The following is a 24,198-nucleotide window of genomic DNA, read 5'->3' as shown; positions in this document are numbered from 1 at the left end:
GGGTGTGGGGAGGGGACAGGGTTAGCTCCACCCTGCATTCGGGCAGGTCCTGGCTGGTGGCTGTTGGGACCAAGCTGCCTGGAAGTGTCTGGCTTGCAGAGCAGATGTGCAGGGGCAGTGTCACGGCAGGGGACAGAGGATGTGGCTGAAACCTGGCTTTGCAGGTCATGGGATTGGGGAGTGTTATGAGGCCCCCAGCAAAAGTGACTGTGCCTGGGCCAGCACAGACAGGGTGAAGGGTCCCTAGGGGACAGGCTGGATCCAGGTGGATCCCCATGGCACTCATTCCTCCTCCTGCTGGGACTTCCTGCTGGCAGGTCCTGGCGTGTCTGGTGGTCTGCACAGTCTCCGTGTGGATCCCTCACCGACCGTGGGTGGGAGTGAGCTTTCCTGGTTTCCTCGAAGCAGGCTTGGGGTGGCAAAGTGGATGCCCGGGGCCACCTGTCGAGGAGCCCTGTGAGCAACACCCCCCACCCCGCAGGGAGGCTTCAGAAAACACAGGTGGCAGGGGCCAGTGGAAGGCATCCTTGGCTCCCAGCTCTTGGCACCTGAGGGCGGCTGCCCAGCGGAGAGCTGCTCCTCCTTCCCCGCAAACACCAGGAGCCCTGCCCAGCACTCTCTGCTCCAGGGAACGGACAGGGGTGCTCTGGGGAGAAATGCTGAGCCACCAGGGTGGAGGCATTCATGACTCTGGTGTCACGTGACAAGGAGAGTGACCTGGAGACATTCAGGTTTGGGGGCCCCAAAGACATGACGGCCCCAGGCTTGGAGTGAGAACCAGGGATGAGGACAGACCCCAGGCACGTCTTGCACCCTGGGCCCTCAGCCCCTGTATCAGGGAAGGTAAAAATCAGCATCAAGGTTCCTAACCGGAAAAGGCACATCCCAGGGCAGCAGCCCCAGCCATGTTAGGCCAGGGCACTGCGCTGACTAGGCACGGTACAGCCATGGAACAGAAGGTCAAGGAGCTCAGTCCTGGACAGCTGATACATAGAAGATGGCATTGGTGGGTAGCCAAACATGTGAGACGGCCTGGGTGAAGGGGTGGAAGGTGGGTGTACAGGTATGATTTTCAAAACTCAGGAAGGGCCTTCCTGAAGGAGCCACCATGGAAAAGAGACTATAGATCAGATTGTATGTGGTTCTCGCTGCTGCTGTAACAAATTACTGCAAACTCACTTGACTTCAAACATGAGTGTTATCTTAACAGTTCTGAAGGTCAGAGCCTATCTGGGCTACTTCGGTTTTTAAAATTTACTTTTCTATACCAGGGATTGAACCCAGGGACACTTAATCACTAAGCCACATCCCCAGCCCCCCCCCCTTTTTTTTTTCTTATTTACAGACAGGGTCCTGCTAAGTTGCTTAGGGCCTCACTAAGATGCTTGAGGCTGGCTTTGAACCTGCAATCATCCGCCCTGGACTCCCAAACTGCTGGGATTACAGGCATGTACTGCCGCAGTCTGGCTGGGCACAATCAGGAGCCACTTGTCAAAAGAAACTAACTTTATTTTTAGAACCACACATGCCAAACAAAACAGCCTCTCAGGAAAAACCCTCAGAGCCTCAACTGCCACCACCGGCTTTCCACAAGCCTCTCTCTCCCCCCCCAGCTTCTCTCCACCTCCCACAATCCTCCTGCTCTTGAGGCCGATTGGCTGGGTCACGTGGGCGGAGCCAAAAAAGTCCCCCAATGAGCAGCTCCGTGGTCTGAAAGGGCAGGGAAACAGTCCAATGAGCATCACCGCAGAGGAGCCAATCAGCTAGATGTTGCTGGGGCCGAGGAGCCAATCAGCTAGATGTTGCTGGGGCCGCTGTGAGCCAATCATCAGCCGGCAGCTGGAAGTTTGCTGGCAGCTGGAAGTTTGCTGGGGCCCCTTCGGCTGTGGCTCTCAACATCTCCCCCTCTCTGTTTAAACAACAAGCATGTGGCTTAGGGACCGTGTCTGTTAGGCAGTCCAATTCAACATATGGTCCTTACCTGTCATCGGATGAACTGACCTCTAGGCGTCAGCCTCCTGTCTTAGGTTGGTACCACTGCAATTGGATCATACCCGTCACTGACTACCGGTCCAGCATACAGCTATACTTGTGGATAGGCCTTTGCACCAGTGGGGGGGTGAGGTTCTTTGCCTCACCTCTGTTGGCCCCCAAATTTTAGACCATCACTAGTAGAGGAGGATGCAAAATGCCATGACATTAAGCCAATTGAGGGCTCCTTTGAAAAATTGTACCACCGGTGACACCATCAGCAAAAATACTCCAGCACTACCACAATTCGCTGTACCAACAGATAGTTCACAATGCATACAGGTGAGCTCACAATGTGTCCAGGCAAGTTCTGCAAGCAGTTCAGTGATGGCTATTGTAGAAGCTGTAGATTGGTTTTATCTTTGACTTCACCAGCACTGGGATGAAGATAGGAATTCTGGCAATAATGGCTAAAGAAAAAATTATGTAACATTACAGAAGGCACTAAAAGAAAACAATTTTCTTAACAATTTACATTATCTTTAAGAGAATTATTAAATATAATGAAAAGGAAAGGTGAAAGTAAACAAACAGATCTGTTAACCTTCTTTTTTGTTTACATATTAAAACAATCCTCAACAGTTGTTTACCCAATTTAAATTAAACCATATAAATCACATGAAAAAAAAAATTTGGATCCATTTTATCATGAGCACTCATCATATATGATTTATGGACATATGTACATTCAAACATATAACACAAAACACAAGTGTGCACACATAATATAATACATACAACACATAACATTATAGTAAAGGCCTTATAACTTTTTACAGGTGAAATCTCCATTGCAATGTTTAAGAACTCTATAGTCAAAAAATAGAACTGATCAGCAAAACATTAACCTAGGTCAGTATGAGCTCAAAAAACAAAACAGAACTTCATGATATGGCAAAGGGCAATAATAAAATAGATATTGAAAAAAGCATCCTGGTTCTGTTGCAGATGTAAGAATAGCCAAACTGGAGTTTTGGATATCAGTTGTTATGGATTTGAGCCAAATCATCTTCTTTTTGGTCTGTAGAAATCGCTTTAGTTAATCTCTCTGGAATCCAAATCGGCTGCTGTTCTCCCTGTGGAAACACACAAACAGACCCCCGACTCCAGACAATTACTGGGTCAGGACCTTTCCATTGTCCTGTTAGAATATCCTTCCAAAGTACCTTGGGCTTATGTACATTTTTTGGACACATATGCCTTTCCGCAGCACTAAGTCCTGATGAATCCAAATTTAAAAAGTTTAGAGTAAAAAGGGTTATTTTAAGTTTATCTTTGGGGAATATATACCCCTTCCCAATTCCTTCTTTTTGCTTTAATAAGTACATTTTAATAGTTTGATGAGCTCTTTCAACTATGCCTTGTCCCTGTGGATTGTATGGGATTCCTGTTATATGAGTAATGCCAAATGTTGAGCAAAATTGTTTAAAAGAGGTAGAAGTATAACCAGGGGCATTATCTGTTTTTAACTGTTTTGGAACACCCACAGTGGCAAAATTTTGTAAGCAATGAGCTATAACATCTTTAGTTTTTTCTCCGGCATGAAGGGAGCCCATCAAAAATCCAGAAGAAGTATCAACTGTAACATGCAAATATTTTAATTTTCCAAATTCTGGCAAGCGTGTGACGTCCATCTGCCAAATATGGTTAGGTATCAATCCTCTAGGATTGACTCCAAGATTAACTTGTGGTAAAAAGGTCACACAATTTTGACATTGTTTTATTATTTGTCTAGCTTGTTCCTTAGTTATTTTAAAACGCTTTTGTAAAGTATTAGCATTGACATGGAACTTTTTATGAAAATTTATAGCTTCTTCTAGTGTAGAGAAAATATGTATGTCATGTGTAGTTTTATCTGCTAAATCATTGCCCAAACTAAGGGCTCCAGGCAATCCTGTATGTGCCCTGATATGTCCTATAAATAATGGATCTTTTCTGTCCCAGATTAGACTTTGTATAGTGGAAAGCAAAGAGAAAACAGTAGAAGAAGGGGAAATCCTACCAGCATCTTCAAGAGATACTATAGCATTAACTACATACTGACTATCAGAAAATAAATTAAATACAGAATCTTTAAACATCACAAAAGCTTGTAAAACTGCATTAAGCTCTACCTTTTGAGCTGATTGTTTGGGTACTAAAAATGTAAAAGTTTGATCAGGGGTAACTACTGCTGCTGTACCATTATTTGACCCATCAGTGAATATATTTGGAGCATTCATGATAGGTGTTTTTCTTGTCATTTTTGGAAAAATTACAGGATGCAATGACCAAAAAGACAATAAAGGATTAGATGGTAAGTGGTTATCAAATGAAACATTAGATTTGCACATGATTATTGCCCAAGTATTTAACTCATTAGCAAACTCATCAATTTGATTCATAGTATATGGAGTAATAATTTTATTGGGAGAAATTCCAAACACTCCCTTTGCTGCTTTTATTCCTTTGAGTATTAATTGTCCTACAGCCTCAGGATACCTAGTAAGAATAGTGTTAGGAGAATAAGATAAATGTATCCATAATAATGGACCTTCTTGCCAAAATACTCCTGTAGGAATATTTTTTGTTGGTAGTACAATAAATAATAAAGGCAAACTTATATCAATTCTATCCAAATGCATATTTTCCATATATGTTTCAATGATTTTTAATGCCTTTCTTGCTTCAGGCGTTAACATTCGGGGTGAATTTGGATCTGATGGACCTTTTAGGATATCAAATAAAAGTCCCAACTCTCCTGTTGGTATACCTAAATAAGGCCTTATCCAATTTATGTCTCCTAATAACTTTTGAAAGTCATTAAGTGATTTGAGTTGATCTACTCGTATTTGAATTTTTGGTGGACGGACCATGGTTGAGGATAATAGAACTCCTAAATAATTAATTGGAAAATTTAATTGTACTTTATCTATTGCTGTCTCCAGATTATAATTTTTTAATAAGTTTGTAAGTGTGGCATAACATTCTAGCAATGTGTTTTTATCTTTGTGTGCTAATAATACATCATCCATATAGTGAAATATTTGTAGTTCAGGATTTTGATTTCTAAGTGGCTGGATTACTTTGTTAACATAAATTTGACACATAGTTGGGCTGTTAGCCATCCCTTGAGGGAGTACTTTCCATTCATATCTCTGATCAGGACCTTCATGATTCAGTGCAGGGATAGTAAATGCAAAACGTGGACTATCCTCAGGATGAATTGGAATTGAAAAGAAACAATCTTTAATATCTATAACTAAAACATACCAGGTTTCTGGCAAAGCAGACAACTGAGGAATCCCTGATTGAGCAGGTCCCATAATAACCATCTCATTATTAATGGCTCTTAAGTCTTGCAATAATCTCCATTTACCAGATTTCTTTTTGATGACAAAAATGGGAGTATTATGGGGAGATACAGAAGGTTGTATATGTCCTTCTGCTAATTGTTGTTTGACCAGTTCATGGGCTGCTTGTATCTTTTCTTTAGTCAGGGGCCACTGAGGAACCCATACTGGTCTTTCTGATTTCCAAGTAATTTTTATTGTCTCAGTGGCCCTTTCTGAAAATCCAACCCATGTCTGTCTGTTCCTTGATCTATTTGTATTGGTGCTGCTATACCTTGTTCTTGTTTTTCTAATCTTTTTCCTTTCCTAAAACCTTGTCTAGTCATAATAGTGGGTGCATTTTGGTTGATGTTATTTGTTAATGTCAAACCTAATTGATCTAGGACATCTCGTCCCCATAAATTTATAGGAAGATGATCCAATACATATGGCTGTATAGTTCCTTCACATCCTTCAGGATCCTTCCAATCTAATACCATTGCACTTCTATGGGGATTAGTTGCCACTCCTAGGCCTCGAAGCGTTTGAGTGGCTTGTTGTAATGGCCAATGTTTTGGCCATTCTTGACGAGAGATGATGCTAAGGTCTGCACCTGTATCCAGTAGCCCATTAAATTCATGTCCTTGAATATTTAGTTTTAGCATGGGGCGAGAATCTAAATTTAAAGAAAGCATAGCCCAATCTACACCTGTGGAGCCTAATCCCTTGGAACCTCTTTCTACAGTACGACTGGAAAATTTATCATGTAGGCTGGGTATTATTAGTAACTGTGCTATTCTATCTCCTGGTGAAATTACTGATATACCCTTTGGAGAACTGGCTATAATTTTTATTTCACCTTCATAATCGGGATCAATTACCCCAGGACTTATCATAAGTCCTTTTAGAGTAGAAGAGCTGTGTCCCAATAATAAGCCTACTGTTCCTTTGGGAAGAGGTCCTTTCACCCCTGTGGGAATGATTTGAACTCCCATCTCTGGAGTTAGTACTGCTCTGGCGGAGGCGCAGATGTCCAACCCTGCGCTCCCTCTGGTTTGTCTGATGAGGGATCTGATGGACAATGTGTCCTGGGCACTACCCTGATGGGGTTGCTGGGTTCCTCCAGTGCTCCGTATATTTGTGGTTTTGGGCCCCGGAGCATTGGGCCCCCCTGTCCATTTTTTGGCAATGGAGCCTGATGCCTTTCTCCATGATATCGTGGATAAACACCTGGTCCTTGTTCGTTTTTTGATAATGGAGTACCCTCTATGGTGGTTTGAGAATGGCATTCATTAGCCCAATGTCTCCCTCTACGGCATCGTGGGCAAATACCTGGTATTCTACTCCTTTGATACCTAGTTTTGTTAAACCCTCCTCCAATGGGGCAATTCCTTTTAAAATGTCCTGTTTGTTCACAATTGTAGCATGTTCTTGGCCTGGCATCTAAAGCCTGTTTTACTGCAGCTGCCACAATTTGCCCTTGTTCATTAATGTCTCTGGCATCTAAAGCCTGTTTTACTGCAGCTGCCACGACTTGCTCTTGTTCATTAATGTCTCTACATAATTTAATATATGTGTTTAAATCTTCATGTTTCCATGGTCTAATGATATCTCTGCACCAACGATTCGCTTGCTCATAAGCCAGGTGTTTTAGTAATGGCATTGCTTGTTCTGTATTCCCAAAAACTCTGGTAGCTGTTTGAATAAGCCTATCTACAAATTCAGCATAAGGTTCATTAGCTCCTTGTATTACCTTAGATAATTGACCTTGTAAACCTCCATGTCCTTGTAAAGTCTTCCATGCCTTAATTGCATCTGCAGCAATTTGTGCGTATACGCCAGGATCATATGCAATTTGTTGCTGCTGATCCTCATAAGGTCCCTTTCCTAACAACATATCTAGATTTCTCTGAGGATAACCAGCTGCTGCATTTCGCCTAGCCGTCTCCTTGCAAAATTCCTCATTGGCAACCTTCCATAACAGGTATTGTCCTCCATTTAGCACAGCTTTACACATATTAGCCCAATCTGCTGGCGTCATGTTCAAGTTGTTAATGGATTCGACCATGCTTACAGTGAAGGGTGCTTGAGGACCATAGGTTGTTACAGCCTCTTTTAGCTGCTTCACTGTTTTGAAATTTAAAACTTGGTAAAATCGCTGCCCTCCTGCCTCAAATACAGGGCATGTTAATATTTGAGATCTTGTCTCAGGATCCCAACTATCAACTGCGGGGGTTGGGGGCCTCCCAGCATATGGAGGTGGCGCTGTTGGTTGGACACTTACGCCCTCTGGTGATAGAAAGGTGTTAGTAGCAGTCTCCTGTAGAGGTGGTGCTGTTGGTTGGACACTTACACCCTCTGGTGATAGAAAGGTGTTAGTAGCAGTCTCCTGTTGTAACTTTCCCCCTGATGGCTTTTTCTGTTTTACACTTTCTTTCTCTGTCTGACTAGCTTGAGAGGCCTTCTCTTTTACTTGAATCTTTTCCTCTGTCTGACTAACTTGAGAGACCTTCTCTTTTACTTGAATCATTATGTCTTCTCCTTCCTCTACCATTGTCTGAACTGAAGGCTTTGGACTAAGCAAACAAGATATGAACGTCCACAATGGCAATGTGCCATTTGGCAGAGTCCCTGGGCTTTTCTTTTCTATTCTTTTTAAATCTTCACCATGATGGTTCCATTGTGATATATTTAACAACTCCTCCTTAAAAAGCCATGGGCTACATTTTTGTATTGTATCAACATATGCCCTGATTGTTCTTGATTTTACTGAGATGCCTCCTTCCTCTAACAATTTACTTAACACTCTTTCAGTTTGTTTTTTACTAATTTCTGATCCCGTATTTCTACTATAATACAACCCAACAAGATGACGCCAAACAAAACCGAGACAGAATGAAATAAAAAGGGAACAACAAAAAGTCATTATAGCCTTTCTATCCTCCTGACATGTGCATCCGTCCTTTCTCCCTATCTGTTCCTCAGACGTAAATAGTTTTTCCTCAGATGTGAGCGGTTTTTCTTCCGTCTCACTCATCTCCAGGGACAGGCAACTTAAAACAAAAGTGAAGCAAAATAAAAGAGGAATCTTAAAATGGCTACCCATCCTCTCGCCCTGCCCTCAGGGGCGAGCAGTTTCACTTACCCTCAGTCGCTCCCCGTGCGAGCCACCAAATGCCGCAGTCTGGCTGGGCACAATCGGGAGCCATTTGTCAAAAGAAACTAACTTTATTTTTAGAACCACACACGCCAAACAAAACAGCCTCTCAGGAAAAACCCTCAGAGCCTCAACTGCCACCACCGGCTTTTCACAAGCCTCTCTCTCCCACACAAGCTTCTCTCCACCTCCCACAATCCTCCTGCTCTTGAGGCCGATTCGCTGGGTCACGTGGGCGGAGCCAATCAGCTAGATTGTTGCTGGGGCCGCTGTGAGCCAATCATCAGCCGGCAGCTGGAAGTTTGCTGGCAGCTGGAAGTTTGCTGGGGCCTCTTCGGCTGTGGCTCTCAACATGTACCACTGCACCTGGCCTTCCCTGGGCTTTTAAGCCAAGTGTCCACAGCCCTGTATTCTTGCTGGGGCTCTAGGAGAGCACCTCTCCTGCCTTTTCCAGATCATAAAGTATACCACATGCAGGGTCGCTCCCCTCCCTCCATCCACAAAGTCAGCAGCACCTGCAGATCTCGCTCCAATACTGGCCTCCTGCCTCCTTCTCCTGAGGACCCTTGTGATGACATCCAGCCTACCTAGATAACACAGAGTCATCTCATCTGTTTCCCTTTTGCCATGTAAAATATATTCACAGCTGGGCGCAGTATGGTGCATGTCTATGATCCCAGCAGCTAAGGAGGCTAAGAAAAGAGGATCACAAGTTCAAAGCCAGCCTCAGCAACAGTGAGGCCCTAAGCAATTCAGTGAGACCTTGTCTCTAAATAAAATACAAAATAGGGCTGGGGGTGTGGCTCAATGGTCGAGTGCCCCTGAGTTCAATCCTGGGTACCCGCCCCCCAAGATCATATTCTCAGATTCTGGGTTTAGGATGTGGACATCTTTCACCATGGAATCTAACCTTGAGGCAACGTGAGGAAAGAGGTTTCCAGGCAGACAGCAGTCAGAGCAAAGGCCCTGAGGCAGACAGACACCTTCCTGGTGGTTCAAGCTAGATGGTAAAGTGACTGGAGTAGAGGGAGCAAGGAGAGTGTGGTCAGAGTGGGGGGATCTCAAAAGGTCTTGTGGGCTGTATAAGGCCTGGGACATTTTTCCTGAGTGAGGTGGGAGCCATGGAGGATCTAAGCAGAATGAGTTGATCTAACATTCATCTTAACTGGAATATTAACTGTTCATTTTAACATTCATTCTAACTCTAGCTGCTGAGTTGGGAAGGGGACAAGAACAGAAACCAGACACCAATTAGGAGGCTGCTGCCACGATGCAGGCACAAGTGAATGGGAGCTGGGGCCCCATGGGGCAGTGTGTGGTGAGACGGCGTAGGTTCCAGAAGGTGCCACCCACAGCACTTCCTGATGGGTCTGTGTGGGATTTGGGTTGAGCACGGTCATAAATTGAGGTGGGACAATTGGGGAGGGCACAGGTTTGGGTAGGAGGGTGGTCAGAGGTCCAGTCTGGACATGTTGACCCTGGGGTGTCCTCCTGACATCAAGAGTTTAGGGAGGTGGTGACATGTGCCAGTCAGGCCCTGGGCAAAGCACTGGGCTGGAGGTGGCCGATTGGAGTCTCTGGCACAGGTACTATTTGAAGCCAATCAACCTGGGCGAGATCCCTGAGGGAGTGGGGAGAGGGGACAGAAGGACCAAGGACTGGGCAAGTGTCCAGCAGGGGGCGCTGGGTCAGGTCTGCAAGAAGAGGGGGCCACCAGCCAAAGGGGCTTAGGGGTAACGTAACAGGGGAAAGAATCCCAGCCACCCGCAGACAGCATGTTGAGGGGGGAGGAAGAACCCCATCAAATACTTCTGATGGTCAGTGTTGGCCCGGACTGGACCCTGATCAGCAGATTCAGTGACCTGGATGCCACATATGGCCTGGACAAGACAGGGCTGGTGAAGCCCAATGATTGGTTCAGGACAGCTCAGGGAAGGAGGAACTGGAAGCGGTCAGGACTCACAAGCCTTTATAGGAGTTCAGCTGCAAAGCAGCCAACAGCCTGAGAGCAGGAGGCAGGTGGTCCAGGAAAGTGTCCAGGAAAGAGAGAGGAAGGTGAAGGCAGAGGGACTTGGTGGAGGGGGTTCTTGAGAGGCAGGGGGTTGGGATTCAGGGCGGGTCCAGGGCCTGCCAGTCAGCGTGATGCAGGCACATGGGGGTGGGGCACGAAAGAGGAAGCAAGATTGTCAGAGAGCCAGGTTGGGGAGGAAGGGGTGCATTTGAGGGAGAAGGACACGTGGGGGTGGCCTTGAGGTCCCCCTGAGGTTCAGAATCTGGAACTGAAAGTGAGACCAGGCCAGGACACAGCTGCCTGGAGAAGACGACAGGCCAGGTGTAAACAGGGCTCAGGTGCAAGGCTGACCCAGAGCAGATGAAGTTGACCTCATGGACTACCTGGGGCTAAGGGACAGGGCTCTCGTTTTGTCTGGGCTCCTCCTGAAGACTACCATGTGTATCCTTATGCTGGCCCTGGGCTCAGAACTGGGGTCAGCAGGGCTCCACCCTCCAAAGACACTGAAAAAGGCTGAGGCTGGAGCGGGCAGATGGGCCTTGGGTGGCAGCAGGATCAGCCAATCAGTCTGACAGGAGTTGAAGTTGGAGCCTGCCATGCTTGACTGAGAAATTTCAGCTGGATGAGGATGAGCCCTCAACAGGGTTAAAGGAGGTAGAGGAATCCCTAAGGTCAGGGTATCAAAGGGAGAAGTGGGTTTAGGGAGGTGGTGATATGTGCCAGTTGGGCCCTGGGCACAACTGGAGGTGGAGGCAGAGCTGGAGGCTGAAGATCATGGCTATGGAGCACGTAAAGCATGGAGAGTAGCCATCCTTCAAGGAGGGGGAAGGCATGGTGTTGTGGGAAGGACAGTGAATACCGAGGTCTTGCAAATGCACATGACTGTGTGCAGTGGTCCAAGCCTGTAATCCCAGTGATTTGGGAGGCTGAGGCAGGAGGATCCTAAGTTCGAGGCCAACCTTAGCAACTTAGCAAGACTCTGTCTCAAAATAAAAAGGGCTGAGGATGGAGCTCAGTGGCAGAGAACCTCTGGGTTCAACCCCTAGTACCAACCTCTACACCCCTCCAAAAAATGGACATGGGATCAGTGCAGAAAACAGTAGTCAGGGACAGGAGCCAGGATCTACCAGGAGCAAGTGAGCCTGTGAACACCCCTGGGGGCATCAGGTGAGAAGCCCCCAGATGGGGTTTTGCAGGGGTTGCACTGTGGGGCTGCGCTGAGGGAAAGGATGGGAGGGTCTGGGCCTCACAGTGAGAGCAGCTCCAGGGGGAGATGCATGGATGCAAATGTCCAGCAGGGGGCGCTGGCACCTTGGAGGAGGAGAGACAGGCGGACCTCCGCGAGTTCCTGGGGAGCGGCGGAGGAGAATCGCCACCCCTGCAGTACTCAAGGGTGCTCGCGTGACTCAGTTGTCAGAGTTGGCCGCTGCACTTTACATTTGCAAAGCCCCACCCCAGAGACCAGGCGCCCAAAGTGGCAGGAGTGGGGCCTGGGGCTTGCTCCATCTGCTGGGTCCTGCCACTGGACGCTACCCGCCTCGCACGAATCAGATGCTGGTGAGTTGGTTCAGCGCTCTGCGGCGAACTCTGAATGAGCTGAAGCTGCAGTGGGAGCCCTTCCTTTCCCTTGAGCTGCACCCCTAGATCCAGGCACGTGTCCCAGGAAAGGTGGGATAGAAGCCACCAGCTGTTGCCACCAGACGGCACCCAAGCACTGTGATAGGAGATGGGAGGTCCACTTGTAGCTTCTTGGGGATAGGGACACAGGGAGGAGCACTCACTACTCTTGAGCCCCCAGCCAGCAGGACCAATCAGTCTGACAAAGACAGGTCTTTGTCTCACCTTATCTCACCCAGTTTGCTGAGGCCACCAGCGGGGCCTGGCTCTGCCACCTGGGAGCTCAGGGAAAGCCATGTTTGGCTGGAAGGTCTGGGAATCACCATTCCACTGCTTATCTCCTCTCCCTGCCCTCAGGGCCTCCCAGGGCTCCCTCTGCGGTGACAGTGCTGAGCAGGAACCTCCCTCTACCCACCCCCTCCCCATCGCTATCACATCTTTGCAAAGGTTTTCTCCAGCTGGGGTGCTTCTTCCAGGAAGTCAGCCCTGATAAGCCGAGGGGGAGGAGAGTCATTCAAACTGAGCTGGGAGGGTCCCCACCCCAGCAGCTCTCCCCGGACCTGGCTCCTCGGCACTCGACTGAAAAAGCGGAAGCTGGGGGTGGGGGCTGAGTCCTGCCATCCTTGCCGAGCACCCAGCACCCACACCCCCACTGAAGGTTGCAGTTTTACTTTTGAAAGCCCCACAAATGATTGACAGCTTGGAAGGGGGTACAGGCTGGGCCAGCCAGGACCCTCTCCCACCAGCCCTGAGCGCAGGTGTACTGCGAAGGAACCTGGGGGAAAGGAGGATTCCCTCTCCTGCCTGGCTGGCTCACCACCTGTAGGAGGGGTCCCCCTGCTGCTCCCCCTTCTAAGGGGGAGCCACTTCCCTCCCCCAGCTTCTCCCTGAGAGCAAGGCCCGAGGCTGCTGGGCTGTGCTTCCTGGGACCCCTCCCTCTCTCTGCACTACCTTCACCCCCACTTTTTCAGATGGAGAAGCTGGGCCTGTGGAGGAGCAGGGCATCCTCTCCACGCTGCTCCTCCTGGCTGCTCAGTTGTGGTGATGATTTAGGACTTCAACGCTGAAGTGGACTCCACCTGGCCCAGCAGGGCCTGTACCCTGCCACACTTGGCCGTGTCTGCCAGCTCTGCTGTCTGCCAGCTCCACGGAAGGGCTCACACAGGCTGCAGGAGGTGGCGTGGGGGCCAGGGCAGAGAGCACCAAGCCTGACTCACCCAGGAAGGAAGGGGCCAGCCCGTGCCCACAGCCTGCTCTGTAACACCCCACCCCCACCCGCAAGTGTCAGCTTTCTTGCATTCCAAGAAAACATGACTGGTACTGAGGGACAACAGCAGCTGAGTCAGGGGGTGCCCCCAGGGGGTCAGACCATGAGGTGGCAAGGGGCCCTCCTATCCCCCACCCAGCCGCTGCTCACTCAGGCAGCTGCCAGGCCTCTGGAAACCACTCTGCTGATTCAGCGGCGCAAGGCCAAGGCAGGGTTGGGTCTGGCCAGTAGTCCCAGGTCAGCAGCAGCGGCAGCCACCAGCAAGGGCTGAGAGGCCGCCTGGCTGGCATGGGTCTCTAGTGGGTCAGCAGTGGGGACACTGCACAGAAGCAGCAGGAAGGGTGGACCTGGAGCCGCAGGGGAGGCCAGCACGGGCATCTGCAGGGCACAGCAGCCAGGCCAAGCCAGCCAGGGAGGTGTGGGGCAGTCTGAAGAGGAAGTGAGGCAGCCCCCAGGCACTGCAAGGGGTGGAGGGTTCCTTCAGCTGGCGGCCAGCTCAGCCCTCAAAGACTGGATTTGAGGAGCAAAGGCCACTGCAAGAGTGGCCTTCTTCACAAGCAAAAAGGGTCTGAATCCTTCCCAGCTCCTGGGACTGGGGGTTGGGGAGCATTGTCACAGGCCCAGCCTGGGAAGCAGCCCCAGAAGGCACTGCTCCAGAGGACTCCTCCAACTCCTGGACAGGGGAGCCAAGAGGCAGTGGGTCAGGGGCGGTGTTAGCAGTGGGCTGGACCCACCCCAACCCCAGCACCTGACTGGCCTTGGACATTACTTGCTCAGTTTCCTCATCTAAAGAACGGGACTGGGCTTGGGATGAGGATGAAGACAAAGGTCCAAGGCCCGGCCACAGCAGTAATCCTTCCTGCAGAGATGACGGGGCTCCTCCTAGTTCAGGCCAGCAGCCTCGGAGCTGCTCCCCTGGCTGGCCCCCAGCAGTCCCGACAAGTCCCTCCAGGAAGCACAGTGCCCATCCCCGCTCAACCACCCTACCTCAGGCTGGCCACACTTCTCCGGTCCCAGCCACTTTTTCGATCCCAAGTTTCCTTCCAAAGTAGTTCGTGTGTAGGGTCTTCCACCTACCCACCTGCTGTGGAGCAAGCCAGGCCTACCGTCTAACCTGCCTAACCTCCCCTGACCTGATGCCCCCAGAGGCTCCTGAGAGCCTCTCCAGGAGCCCAGGGCTCAGGCCTAACTCCCAGACAGGAGGAGGATCCCGAGCTGCTGCAAAAAGCACCTTTATTGACAGCAAAAAGACGTCACCATAGCAACAACACTTCAGTTCCCTGAGAGCTCTTCCCTTATCATCCGCTTTCCTAGCTATGTCTTTGCAAAGAGAATTAAAAACACACCCAGGACCAGGTGAGCCCCCTGGGCCTGGTGGGCAGGGACGAGGGGGGATTCCAGATACTGGAAGGCATAATACATAGACATTCCCAGGTCAGGTTTACAAATGAAGGCGTTCCCCAAGTTTGGCTTCTGCTTTTTCTGATCCACAGAAAAGATAAAATAAGGCCCTTCCCCACCCACTCCTCAAAGCAAAACAAAAATCAGACCCCCTTTCACCCACCCCTTTTTGAAAAAGAGCACAGTAAAAAAATACTGTCACAATATTTACAGACACGCCCACTGTGGGCGACATTCTCTCTACTTTGGAGAGGAAATAAAATGCTCTGACCCCCCAATCATGGGGAGACAAAGGCAGGACCTCAAGGGGGCCAGGAGGACCCCCAACCCAGGATCAGCTGAACAGCCCCAGGAGTCCCTGGACAGCAGCTGCTGTTCCTCTGAGCCACTGTGCCCAGGTCAGAGATCATCAGAGGAGGGGGCTTGGGCCTCTCCCCAAAACCAGCTTCTCCTGCACTGAGCATGGCTCAGTTGTCCTGGGGGGCTCCAGGAAGGGGCCAGAATTCCAGGGTGCTGGAACCCCCCAGCACAAGGACTGTGCTCAGCAGAAGAGGCACCCACATCACCTTGCAGAGGAGCTGGGAGCCCAGTGCTACCAAGACCCAGAAACATGAATAGGACTGCCCCCCCCCCAGGGACCCTTTCCCCCTATGGAAAGGCAGACAAGAGGCACTTCTGCCAGCTGCCTGCAGAGAAAGACTGCCCAGCAGTCCACTGTGCAGGTGGGCACACGCACACAGACACACACACACACAACGATCAAATGCCACAGACAAGACAGCACAACAGGGGTCCCTGGGCCCTTTGGATACCAGGGGCACCCAGGGACAAGGTCTCAGCCATGGCTGCTAGAAGATGGCAGTGTGGGGACACCAGGGTGTGTCCGGGTACAGGTGGCAGTGAATGGAGCGGAACCTGTGGGGACAGAATAGAGGGCTGGTCTGTGCGGGGTGGGGGTGCCTTGCAGACCCAGCAGCGGGGGCTTATTCACCCTGAGAAGGCGGGCCTCCAGGGACACCTCTAATAATCACGCTGCTTAGAGACACCCAGCCCCAGGTACCCTTTGCAAGCCCACCTGGACGGGTCAGCCTCCACCGAGAAGGGTCCCTTCACGTGGACAGCATTCCGCTTGTTTTCAAACATGCCATAGCTCAGAGTCACCTGTGGGGGGACAGGCAGAGTCATGCTGGAGGGGCCCTGGTGTCCCTAGGCTCTGGAGGAAGAGACTGCCCTTCAAACTGCCTCCCTGGGGCTAAGGAAGCCTGCTCTGCCCATCCCAGCAATGAAGTCCAAGAGGGGTTACGGCCATAATAAGAAAACATCTATTGGGGCTGGGGATGTGGCTCAAGCGGTAGCACGCTCGCCTGGCGTGCGTGCGGCCCAGGTTCAATCCTCAGCACCACATACAAACAAAGATGTTGTGTCCGCCGATAACTAAAAAAAATAAATATTAAAATTCTCTCTCTCTCAAAAAAAAAAAAAAAAAAAGTCTATTGATTTGAAAAAGACCCAAAGGGCACAGAGGTGTGTTCCCTCATATAAACAGCGAGGTGTCCGTGCTTGTGGGGGCATCTCCGTACCCCATGGCATTTGATTTAAGTCAGTGACTCCACCCATTCTTCCCCCTCTCCCTCCGTCCCTTCCCCCTCTGTCTGCTCATCCCTCCCTGTGCTCAGCCAGGCCTGGCCAGGCCCCAGGGGACGGGATACCTGCTCATGGAGCTCAGAGGCAGGCACCTGCTGGAGGTTCTCCAGGTGAGAGTGGAAGAGTCCACTGCGGATGAGGGGCACGCCCAACAGGGCCTCCACGATGTAGCCAATGGTGCAGTCGTCCGGCAGCCGGATCCGCTCGGCCGTGCTCATGAAGTGGCCACCGCTGAGGGAGAGGGGGCTACGCTCAGGAAGGAGGTGGACACGCTGCGCATGCTCTGTCCTGCCCCCCACACACACACACCTGCGCTGCTGCTCCTCAATGGTTCTGATTCGGGGGTTCAGAAGGGTGCTTGCTGCCCAATGGCCTGCTCTGAGCAGGATGGACAGACATGGGGAAAGATATAAATGCACCTGCCATGTTACCCAGGGAGAAGGGACAGGAGGCAGGAAGTAGGTGGTGCCAAGCAGAGGCTGGAACCCCCCCCCCCCACTGCTGGGAATGTGAATCCAGTCAGGCCCCACAGCAGGGAACCTGAGGACCAGAACAACCTGGTGGAGTCACCTGTGCAGGGTGCTTACCTGGCCCACGGGCTCATCTTCAGGGCCAGCCCACGGCTAATGCAGAAGCCAGCTCCGCCAGTGGCAAACCAGAAGTGCACAGGACGCTGCGGGGGGCGAGGAGTGTTATGAGATTGGGGTGGGGTCCCCCAGGCTGCAGAGCCATCTTCAGCCTCCCCCTGACACCGTGTGCAATGTGTATGACGTGGGACAATGGAGAGGGGGACACTCACCACCTTGTTCTCGCTGACCCGCTCTGTGGCCTGGATGGGTCGGTCCAGGCTGGGCTTGCCGATGTAGACATCCTGGGTGTGCAGGTAGCTGGCCAGCAGCCTCAGCAGGGCCCGCAGGTTGACGTAGTTATCATCATCCACATGGCAGAACCACCTGGGGGCAAGGCAGGACCATCAGGGGCACGCCAGGGTGGGCACTGCCAGGGCGGGCACTGCCAGGGCATGGGTGTGGAGGGGCTCCTGCGCCCAACTCACTTCCTCCCTGACTCGATGAAGCGGTCATACTCCACGGCCATCTTGCAGGACAGGGCCTGGCGGCTGTGGGCTGCCGAGCAGTTAGTGTTGACCACGTTGCCTGTGGGCAGGGAGGGCTGTGAGTGGGCCTGGGGTTCCCCCCTGGGGGTGGGGGCTCCCTCAGCCCAGCCCCCACCCAAGTGCACCGCCCCTGCCCATTCAGCCAGGTTTTTCCCAGTACCCGCCACCTGCTGCTCCTTGCTTGGCTCAAAGGGACCCTGGGGGCTGAAAGGGCCTCATTTGCATGAGAATTAGGGGGCCCGGGAGTAGTGGGGCGGGGCTTTGAGCAAGCCTGTTGAGTAAACTGCCCTCCCAGCCCAGAAGGCTGCGACCTTTCTGCCCCGGGAGGGGGAGGAATCCGGCAGGGGAAAGGCTCGCAGGGATGGAGGCTGGCTCCTCCCTCCCCAGCCCAGGGCTCACCCGTGTGCTTGGCCAGGGCTTCGTCTTCCCCATCGGTGAAGATGAACGTCTGGAAGTAAAGACACAACCGTGAGCCCCCAGCTCTGTATCCCCCTACTGGGCCACAGAGCCAGGGCTGGGCACCCTGGGGTTCTGCGGCTGCAGATCAGGTCACCATTCCCCACTCTTTCAGTGGAGTTAGGCTGGGGCCTCCCGCCCAACCTCGGCAGCTGGGCCCAAGGTCACCTAGGCAGCTGTGAGGCACGAGCCAGGTGGGCGCCCCACCCACCACCAGGTAACCCGCTCCCGTTCCGCTCCCAGCGCGCTCGGCTCAGTGCACCTGGCCCGGGCACACACCCTTATTGACACAGGGCCTGGCCTGCTGACTTGGAGGGGTGGGAGGGGGTGCGAGGGGGGTGGGAGGGACAGGCAGAGGAGGTCGGCTTTGGGAAGCCAAGTCGCAGTCACTTGGGTTGGGGACAAAGGCCTCTGCTGGGCGGCTGCCAAGCCCTGGCAGACAAAGGGCCCAGAGGGAGGATGAATCACCAGACATCGTCGGCCAGCTTTGTCCTGGGCTGAGCAGAGAGGGGCGCAGGGCTGGCCTTAACTCGGCCGAGTTAAGCAGGAGTGGCCGTGCTGTCATTACCATACAGCTGGCCTGGTTAACTGGGCCGGGCTGGGCAAGAGGTCCCCAGGCAGGGGTGTGGCCACCAGTAAGGCAGCCCTCAGGACTGGGCCTTGAAGCCAGCCCCCTTCTGTGTGACCAGCTGAGCAGGTTACCCTCGGAGCCAAAGCAACCATCGAGGTTCTAAAATCGCCAACAGTGAGTGGGGTGCCGGCAGGAAACGGCTCCTACCCCCAGTGCCCATACAGCCTGGCACTTGGCATCCCTCCTGCTGCTCAGGCAAGGAAGCCCGCTCAGAGGACCTTGCCCAGGGCCTTAGCAAGACTCCACCTGCGCCGGCACAGGGCCACCCCCTGTCAGGATAGCTTTGCGGAAGAGGAGGGGGACGGGGCCGCTAGGCGGGGCCAGGAGCTGCCAGCACCCGCCTGGGCTGGTCGGCACACGGGGAGGAATGTTCCTTCCTCTGCCGGCCCGCCCAGCGCGTGCCGCCCGCCGCGCCCTGGCATGGCTGAGTGCAAGCCTGGATTGGGTGGGGGGTACCCAGAGCAGAAATCAGGGACCCCCCCCACAGACCCACTGGATCTGTTTCCTGTTGTGTACAAACAGGTCCAGTGTGTACAGGCCTGGAGCACGGGGACTCACCCCCAAGCCAGGAGGATGATACAGCTCACCTGGGCAGCCCCAGCTTCTGGCCAGACCTGACCCCAGGCCCAGACACAAGGTTGGGTGAGGCCCCAAGCTGCAGATCATGGGCCCAGAGCTATGGGCAGTGCAGGTGCAGTCTACACCTTCTGCTTGCTTGCACCCCTCCTTCTGGAGCCTGCCAGACACCCCGGGCAGCCCGCACGCACAGACTCGCACCCAGCCCCCCACCCATGCCCCAGCATCTCAGTCCAGGAATGCCGTGGGAGGTGGATAGGGCCGGCCTGCGCAGACGCTCCGCTGTGCCGCTGGATTAAAAGCAAAATGCTTTCTTAATGAGATCAAGGGAGGCCTGTTCTCCCGCGCTTTGGTGGTGTTCTAAAAACCCAGCCCAAGGCTACGGAGATTAAAGTCACCTTTGTTCAGCTCAGGAGCAAGGCAGCCTCCAGAAGAACTGCCCTCAAGGAGCAGGGCTGCAAGGTGTGGGGGTGTCTCCCCAACAGAGCAACAGGAGAGGAGGGGGCAGGAGCTGCAGCTGCAGTCCTCACCCCTGCTCAGGCTTGGTTTCCTTCTCTGTAAAAGGGGCACAAGAGCTCACCTGTGAGGAGCAAAGTGTTGGGGACCACCTGTCTTTTCCTCTTTCTAAAGGCCCTGGGAGGTGGGCATAGGCACCATCGTGTGTACAATCGGGGAGACCAAGGCCAGAGAGATGCAGGCACCAGCCTGTGTTCATACCCAGCGCAGAGGTGGTGCCAGACCAGTCCAGCCCCTGGCTTCCAGGGACCTGCACTCCCCAGCAGCCCCACAAATTCCCCGAAGGAGGAAGATGGGGCAGCAAGGGCAGCAGGGCTGGACCAGGGCAGGCAGGGGGCGGTGGGGGGGCGGGAGGACACCCACAGGAAGCGGCATTGTTCCTGGAGCCTGGAGCCGCGATTCAAAGAAACACAGGATGCCAAGTTCTCCCCCAACCATTGTGGCCGGGTGGTGGCAGCCGCTGCAGCCTGGCGCTCCTGGAAGGGTGGGGGAGGAGTGGATGGGCCAGAGGCCAGGCTCCTCACCCCAACTTCAGGGCCCATCAGAGCTTGGCCCCCATCGGCCAGCACCCCCACCCCACCCCACCCCACTGGCGGCTGAGGTTTCTTGCACAGTCTGTGCCTGAGATAGCAATGCCAGAACTTCTCTTCCTGGGCAATTGTGACTCACTCTGGTTCAAATGGCACCTCCTCCAGGAAGCCTCCCCCCCAGTGTGGGCAGATGCCACTCAGCTCACACAGCCTCTCTGTGTCCCTCTGTCAGAAGGGTCTGAGTCATCCTGCACAGGCTGGGGAAGTGGGCTCTTTGCAGCACGTTCCATAGACCCCTGACCACAAGGTACCACAAGAGGGGCTCTGCTTGCCATGCGCATATGAGCTGACTCTGCGCAGACCCAGCCTCTCCTGGGTGAAGGGATCCTTCAACAAGGGCCTCAGAGACCAGCGGAGAGATGGGCTCCAACTCTGAGTGCCTACGAGGCGCACCCATGCCTTCAATTTGGGCCAGTTCTCCTTGACAACACTGCCTATGGGAAGGCAGCGTTTCCTACGGTTCAGAGATGAAAAGACCAAGATCTGGCCCAAAAGTACCTAGCCCAGCTGAGACCCACACCTAAGACTCTCGGACTATATCCTCTCTGCTGGAGAAAGCCCCAAATTCCAACGTGAGAGGTGCTCAAACCTGGTGGCAGCCCAGAGCGGGTCAATGATGCCCAAGGTCACACAGTAGGAAGCCCAAGTGCTGGAGGGGATGTGCCTGGCTCAGGGATGGTGCCCCAAGAGGGCTGTCAGTCAGAGATGGGGGGGCACAGGCCCCCTCATCGCCAGGCAACCTGAGTGGCCAGCGTGCTAGCAGCGGTTCCCATGGAGCGCATAGCTGCACACAAGAGGCCCGACGCCTTTCTCGGCTGGAGAAAGGGGCTTTGTTACCTTGCCCATGGGGCCGGCCCAAGAGCCGCCCGGCGCTGGGAATCCTAACGGCCCAGCCGCTAAACAAAACCCATGGCCCCCACTACCCCCTCCCGCCAGCCTGCTGAGCCCCTGGGAAAGGGACGCCTGATTCCCAGGAGGCTGCCATGGGGTTCCCAGGGCCTCTCCCCAACCAAGACCAGATAGGACCCTGCCCCCTAGTTCCATAAGCTTACCACGGCCCTCCCCCCAACCCCATTCTACCCCCAAAGAGGATTCAGCCAAGCCAGAATGCCCTGGGTCTCTAGACTTGAACAGGGAGGAAAGGGTCATGGGGTCTTCTCTGAGTACCCACCTTCACATTACACATCCCAGAGCCTCCCCAATCGGGCATGTTCCCCTGCTGCCCCCCCTTCAGGGCCCACACTCTGCCCCTTCCCTGCCCAACCCAACCGTCCTGCAGTAGCCTCTGGGGACATTTTCAAAATGGGGTGTGTCTTTTTGATGTGCAGGAGTCCATTCCCAATTGGAGGAACTAAGCCCAAGATTCTGGGCTTCAGGGTCTCCTGCACTATGGGGAAAGGGTCTCCACACAGACTCCCAAACCCAGGACTCTCCTTTTTCTAAGATGCACTCCCAAATCCCCCAGCCAGCAGTGATTGGACCCTACATGTAGCAAACTGGGATGAGAAGTGGTCTGGCCCTGTGCCCAGGGATCCTATGCTCTCTCTTCACGGCCAAGGTTAGAGCCTTACTCCTGGGGATTGGTCCCCGTCTAGGGTGGATGACACTCTAAGGCCTGAGCAGAATCTGCTTTGGGACGTTTGGGGGCAATCAACCAAATTAATACTGCGTTTGTGGGACAAGCATCACAGGAAACCGACCCCAAGCACTGGAGACTGCTGTCGGACGATGCAGCCATCCAGGGCTCTGGAGCTAGGCTGGAGTGGGCTCGGACATTTCCAGGGCTGTATGGAAGAGTGGTCTCCAGTTGACAAATTGGGTCGAAGGGGATGAATCTGTATCACCGGGCCCCAGATAGTTCCATGGCTGGGCAGGGATGCAGCCTAACCCCAATCGGATACCGTCACCGGCTGGAGGGACGACGACCCGGCCCCACTAAGCCGCTGGGGCTCACCATCTCCTTGTGGCGAGAGATCCACGTCTCCAGGAGCAGGTCCAGGCGCGCGCGGTGAAACTTCCTAGTGGTCTTCACTGCGATGAAGACATCACGGGGGGCCAGCTGCTCGGCCGGGGGCCGCGCGTGGCCGTCGGCGGGGCGGGGTACGCTCCCGGACGACGGGCCAGCGTCTCTGCGCGCGCGGGTCAGCAGGTTGAAGTACTCGGACAGGCTGTGCACCTCGCGGGCTAGCGCTCCAGGAGCCGCCGCCGCCCCCAGCCCGGGTGCCGGGGCCGCCCCCGCCGGTCCCGCCAAGCTGCGCAGCGCGCGCCGGCCGCGCTCGGCAGGCACCGGGGACGGCGGCGGGTCGGCGGTGAGCACCAGGAGGCAGGCAAGCAGCGCACCCGCCAGCGCCAGCAGCAGGCGCCGGCCACAGCGCTTGAGCATGGTGGGGGCTGCGCCGTGCGCCCTCCCGTGCTCCCGCCGATGTCCCGATTCGGCGGCGCCGTCCAGCTACAAGCCACCCGCGCCGGGCGCTCTTAACCTCCCCGCCCGGCCCCGCCCCCGATCGCTCAGTGGCTCGAGCCTTGGGGGCGGGGCCTCGCGGCACTACCCCCCCCCCCTCCAGGGAGCGCCCACGTGGGCCCGCGGCAGGGGGCTGGGAACTGCTTGGCGGGCGCCGCGGCCCCGCCCCCTTGCGCACGTGCAAGCACGCCCCTCTGGGTTGCCCCCACGGACTGCCGGAGGTGTGGGGCTAGGGGCCGACCCGGGCCGGATGCCCGGAAGGGGCACGCGGCCTGGTTCGCGCCTGCCGCACGGAAGTGCGCGCTCTTGGTGGTGGCCAGGGTGCTGGGACACGGGTCCCGGCTCAGACCCCCCGCAGGGAACTTTTTACTTCCTCGCGGTGCACTTCCCCTTTCGGAGCCGGGCTTCCTCCCCTTGGGACTGTGCAGGCCGAGCTAACCGAGGTCGTCGAGGGTGCTCGGCTCCGGGCAGCCGTTACTGACACCAAGCGGGAGCCTAGCCACCTGTGCCAACAGGTGAGGTAGCGAGGTTCCATCGAGAAAGCACCCGTACCAAATCCGCCCCCAGCCCGGTGATCTCCTGGAGTCCGAGACCTACATGGGTGGGTTGGTCCCCGAAATTCTCAGGCGCCCTGTGGCGAAGAGAACTAAAGCCGCCCTTTCCCTCACGATGAAAGGCTGCCGTCTGTCCCATTTGGTCGCTCCGTGCTCACGCCAGATGTGACCCAGCTGTGCGCCCTTCCCGCCCCCCTTCCCCGGCACACTGCCTCCACCCCCGGCCCTTCCCACGGGTCTGGGTCCGCCCCCTGCACGAGCGGGGGCGGCAGGAATGCGCGCCTGAAGTGACAGTGAGGGGATAGGGGCCCGGAAGTGGCCTAGGATCCCCTGGGAGCCGGAGCAGGGTCCAGCCCCTGCCTGCAACATCTTCCGGCAGCGCAGCCGGAGGTGGCTCTCCGCCTGGTTGCGCCGGGGTCGCCTCCTAAGGGGGCCCTCTGCGCCCACCCAGGACCACCAGAGCTAGGCTGCCGCTCATTTTGCAGTTTATGGCCACAGCACTTACACTTGGCCTGAAATGTTATTTTTAGTTATTTCCATACCCGCTTGTGCCCCTCTCCCTGAATGTCAACCTCAAGGCAAGATAGCAGGGAACTCCTGAAATCCAAGGCTGGGACAGGTACTAGCTATAGCAGGGGCCTATGAAGACTTATTGAATAGATGTCCCACCCGCCTGCTCAACCCCACAGAGAGGGCTGTGGCCCATTTGCTAGCAGTAAGGGCTTGGGGCCCTCTGTGCTGGGGTAGGAGGGGGACAGTGGTTCCCAGGCCTCTTCCTGCCTTCCCCAGGTAATTAGCAGTCATCACCTCGGGTAGGCAGATGCCCGAGCAGATGGTGTTGGCTGTGCCCAAGTGACAAGT

The 24,198-nt window shown here is 54.1% G+C and overlaps 1 protein-coding gene and 1 long non-coding RNA gene across 4 annotated transcripts; one reads left to right on the top strand and one right to left on the bottom strand.

Annotated features, from left to right (window-relative positions):
• Positions 1 to 1,488: 1,488 nt before the first annotated feature.
• Lfng (LFNG O-fucosylpeptide 3-beta-N-acetylglucosaminyltransferase) lies at positions 1,489 to 22,773 on the bottom strand. 3 transcript variants are annotated; one of them, XM_058582473.1, is made up of 8 exons: positions 22,277 to 22,773; positions 17,953 to 18,001; positions 17,494 to 17,593; positions 17,239 to 17,392; positions 17,027 to 17,112; positions 16,505 to 16,670; positions 15,871 to 15,956; positions 1,489 to 2,441 (listed from the first exon to the last, which is right to left on the bottom strand). In XM_058582473.1, exons 1-8 carry the CDS (start codon positions 22,703 to 22,705, stop codon positions 2,363 to 2,365), a joined length of 1,149 nt encoding a protein of 382 aa, XP_058438456.1. In that variant the 5' UTR covers positions 22,706 to 22,773; the 3' UTR covers positions 1,489 to 2,362. The 3 variants fall into 3 exon arrangements, with proteins under 3 accessions (XP_058438456.1, XP_058438457.1, XP_046309781.1); XM_058582474.1 differs by lacking the exon at positions 1,489 to 2,441 and adding an exon at positions 2,659 to 3,107; XM_046453825.2 differs by lacking the exon at positions 1,489 to 2,441 and adding an exon at positions 14,611 to 15,710.
• Positions 10,683 to 13,425, top strand: LOC131424520 (uncharacterized). Its single transcript, XR_009227687.1, has 2 exons — positions 10,683 to 12,067; positions 13,099 to 13,425. It is a non-coding gene; the product is annotated as an uncharacterized LOC131424520 (long non-coding RNA).
• Positions 22,774 to 24,198: the final 1,425 nt, after the last annotated feature.

Source organism: Marmota monax, unplaced genomic scaffold (assembly GCF_021218885.2).
Source record: "Marmota monax isolate L192 unplaced genomic scaffold, Marmota_monax_Labrador192_F-V1.1 WCK01_AAM20220418_F8-fsc00338, whole genome shotgun sequence".
Taxonomy (NCBI): domain Eukaryota; kingdom Metazoa; phylum Chordata; class Mammalia; order Rodentia; family Sciuridae; genus Marmota; species Marmota monax.
This window is presented reverse-complemented; position numbering and strand designations above follow the sequence as displayed.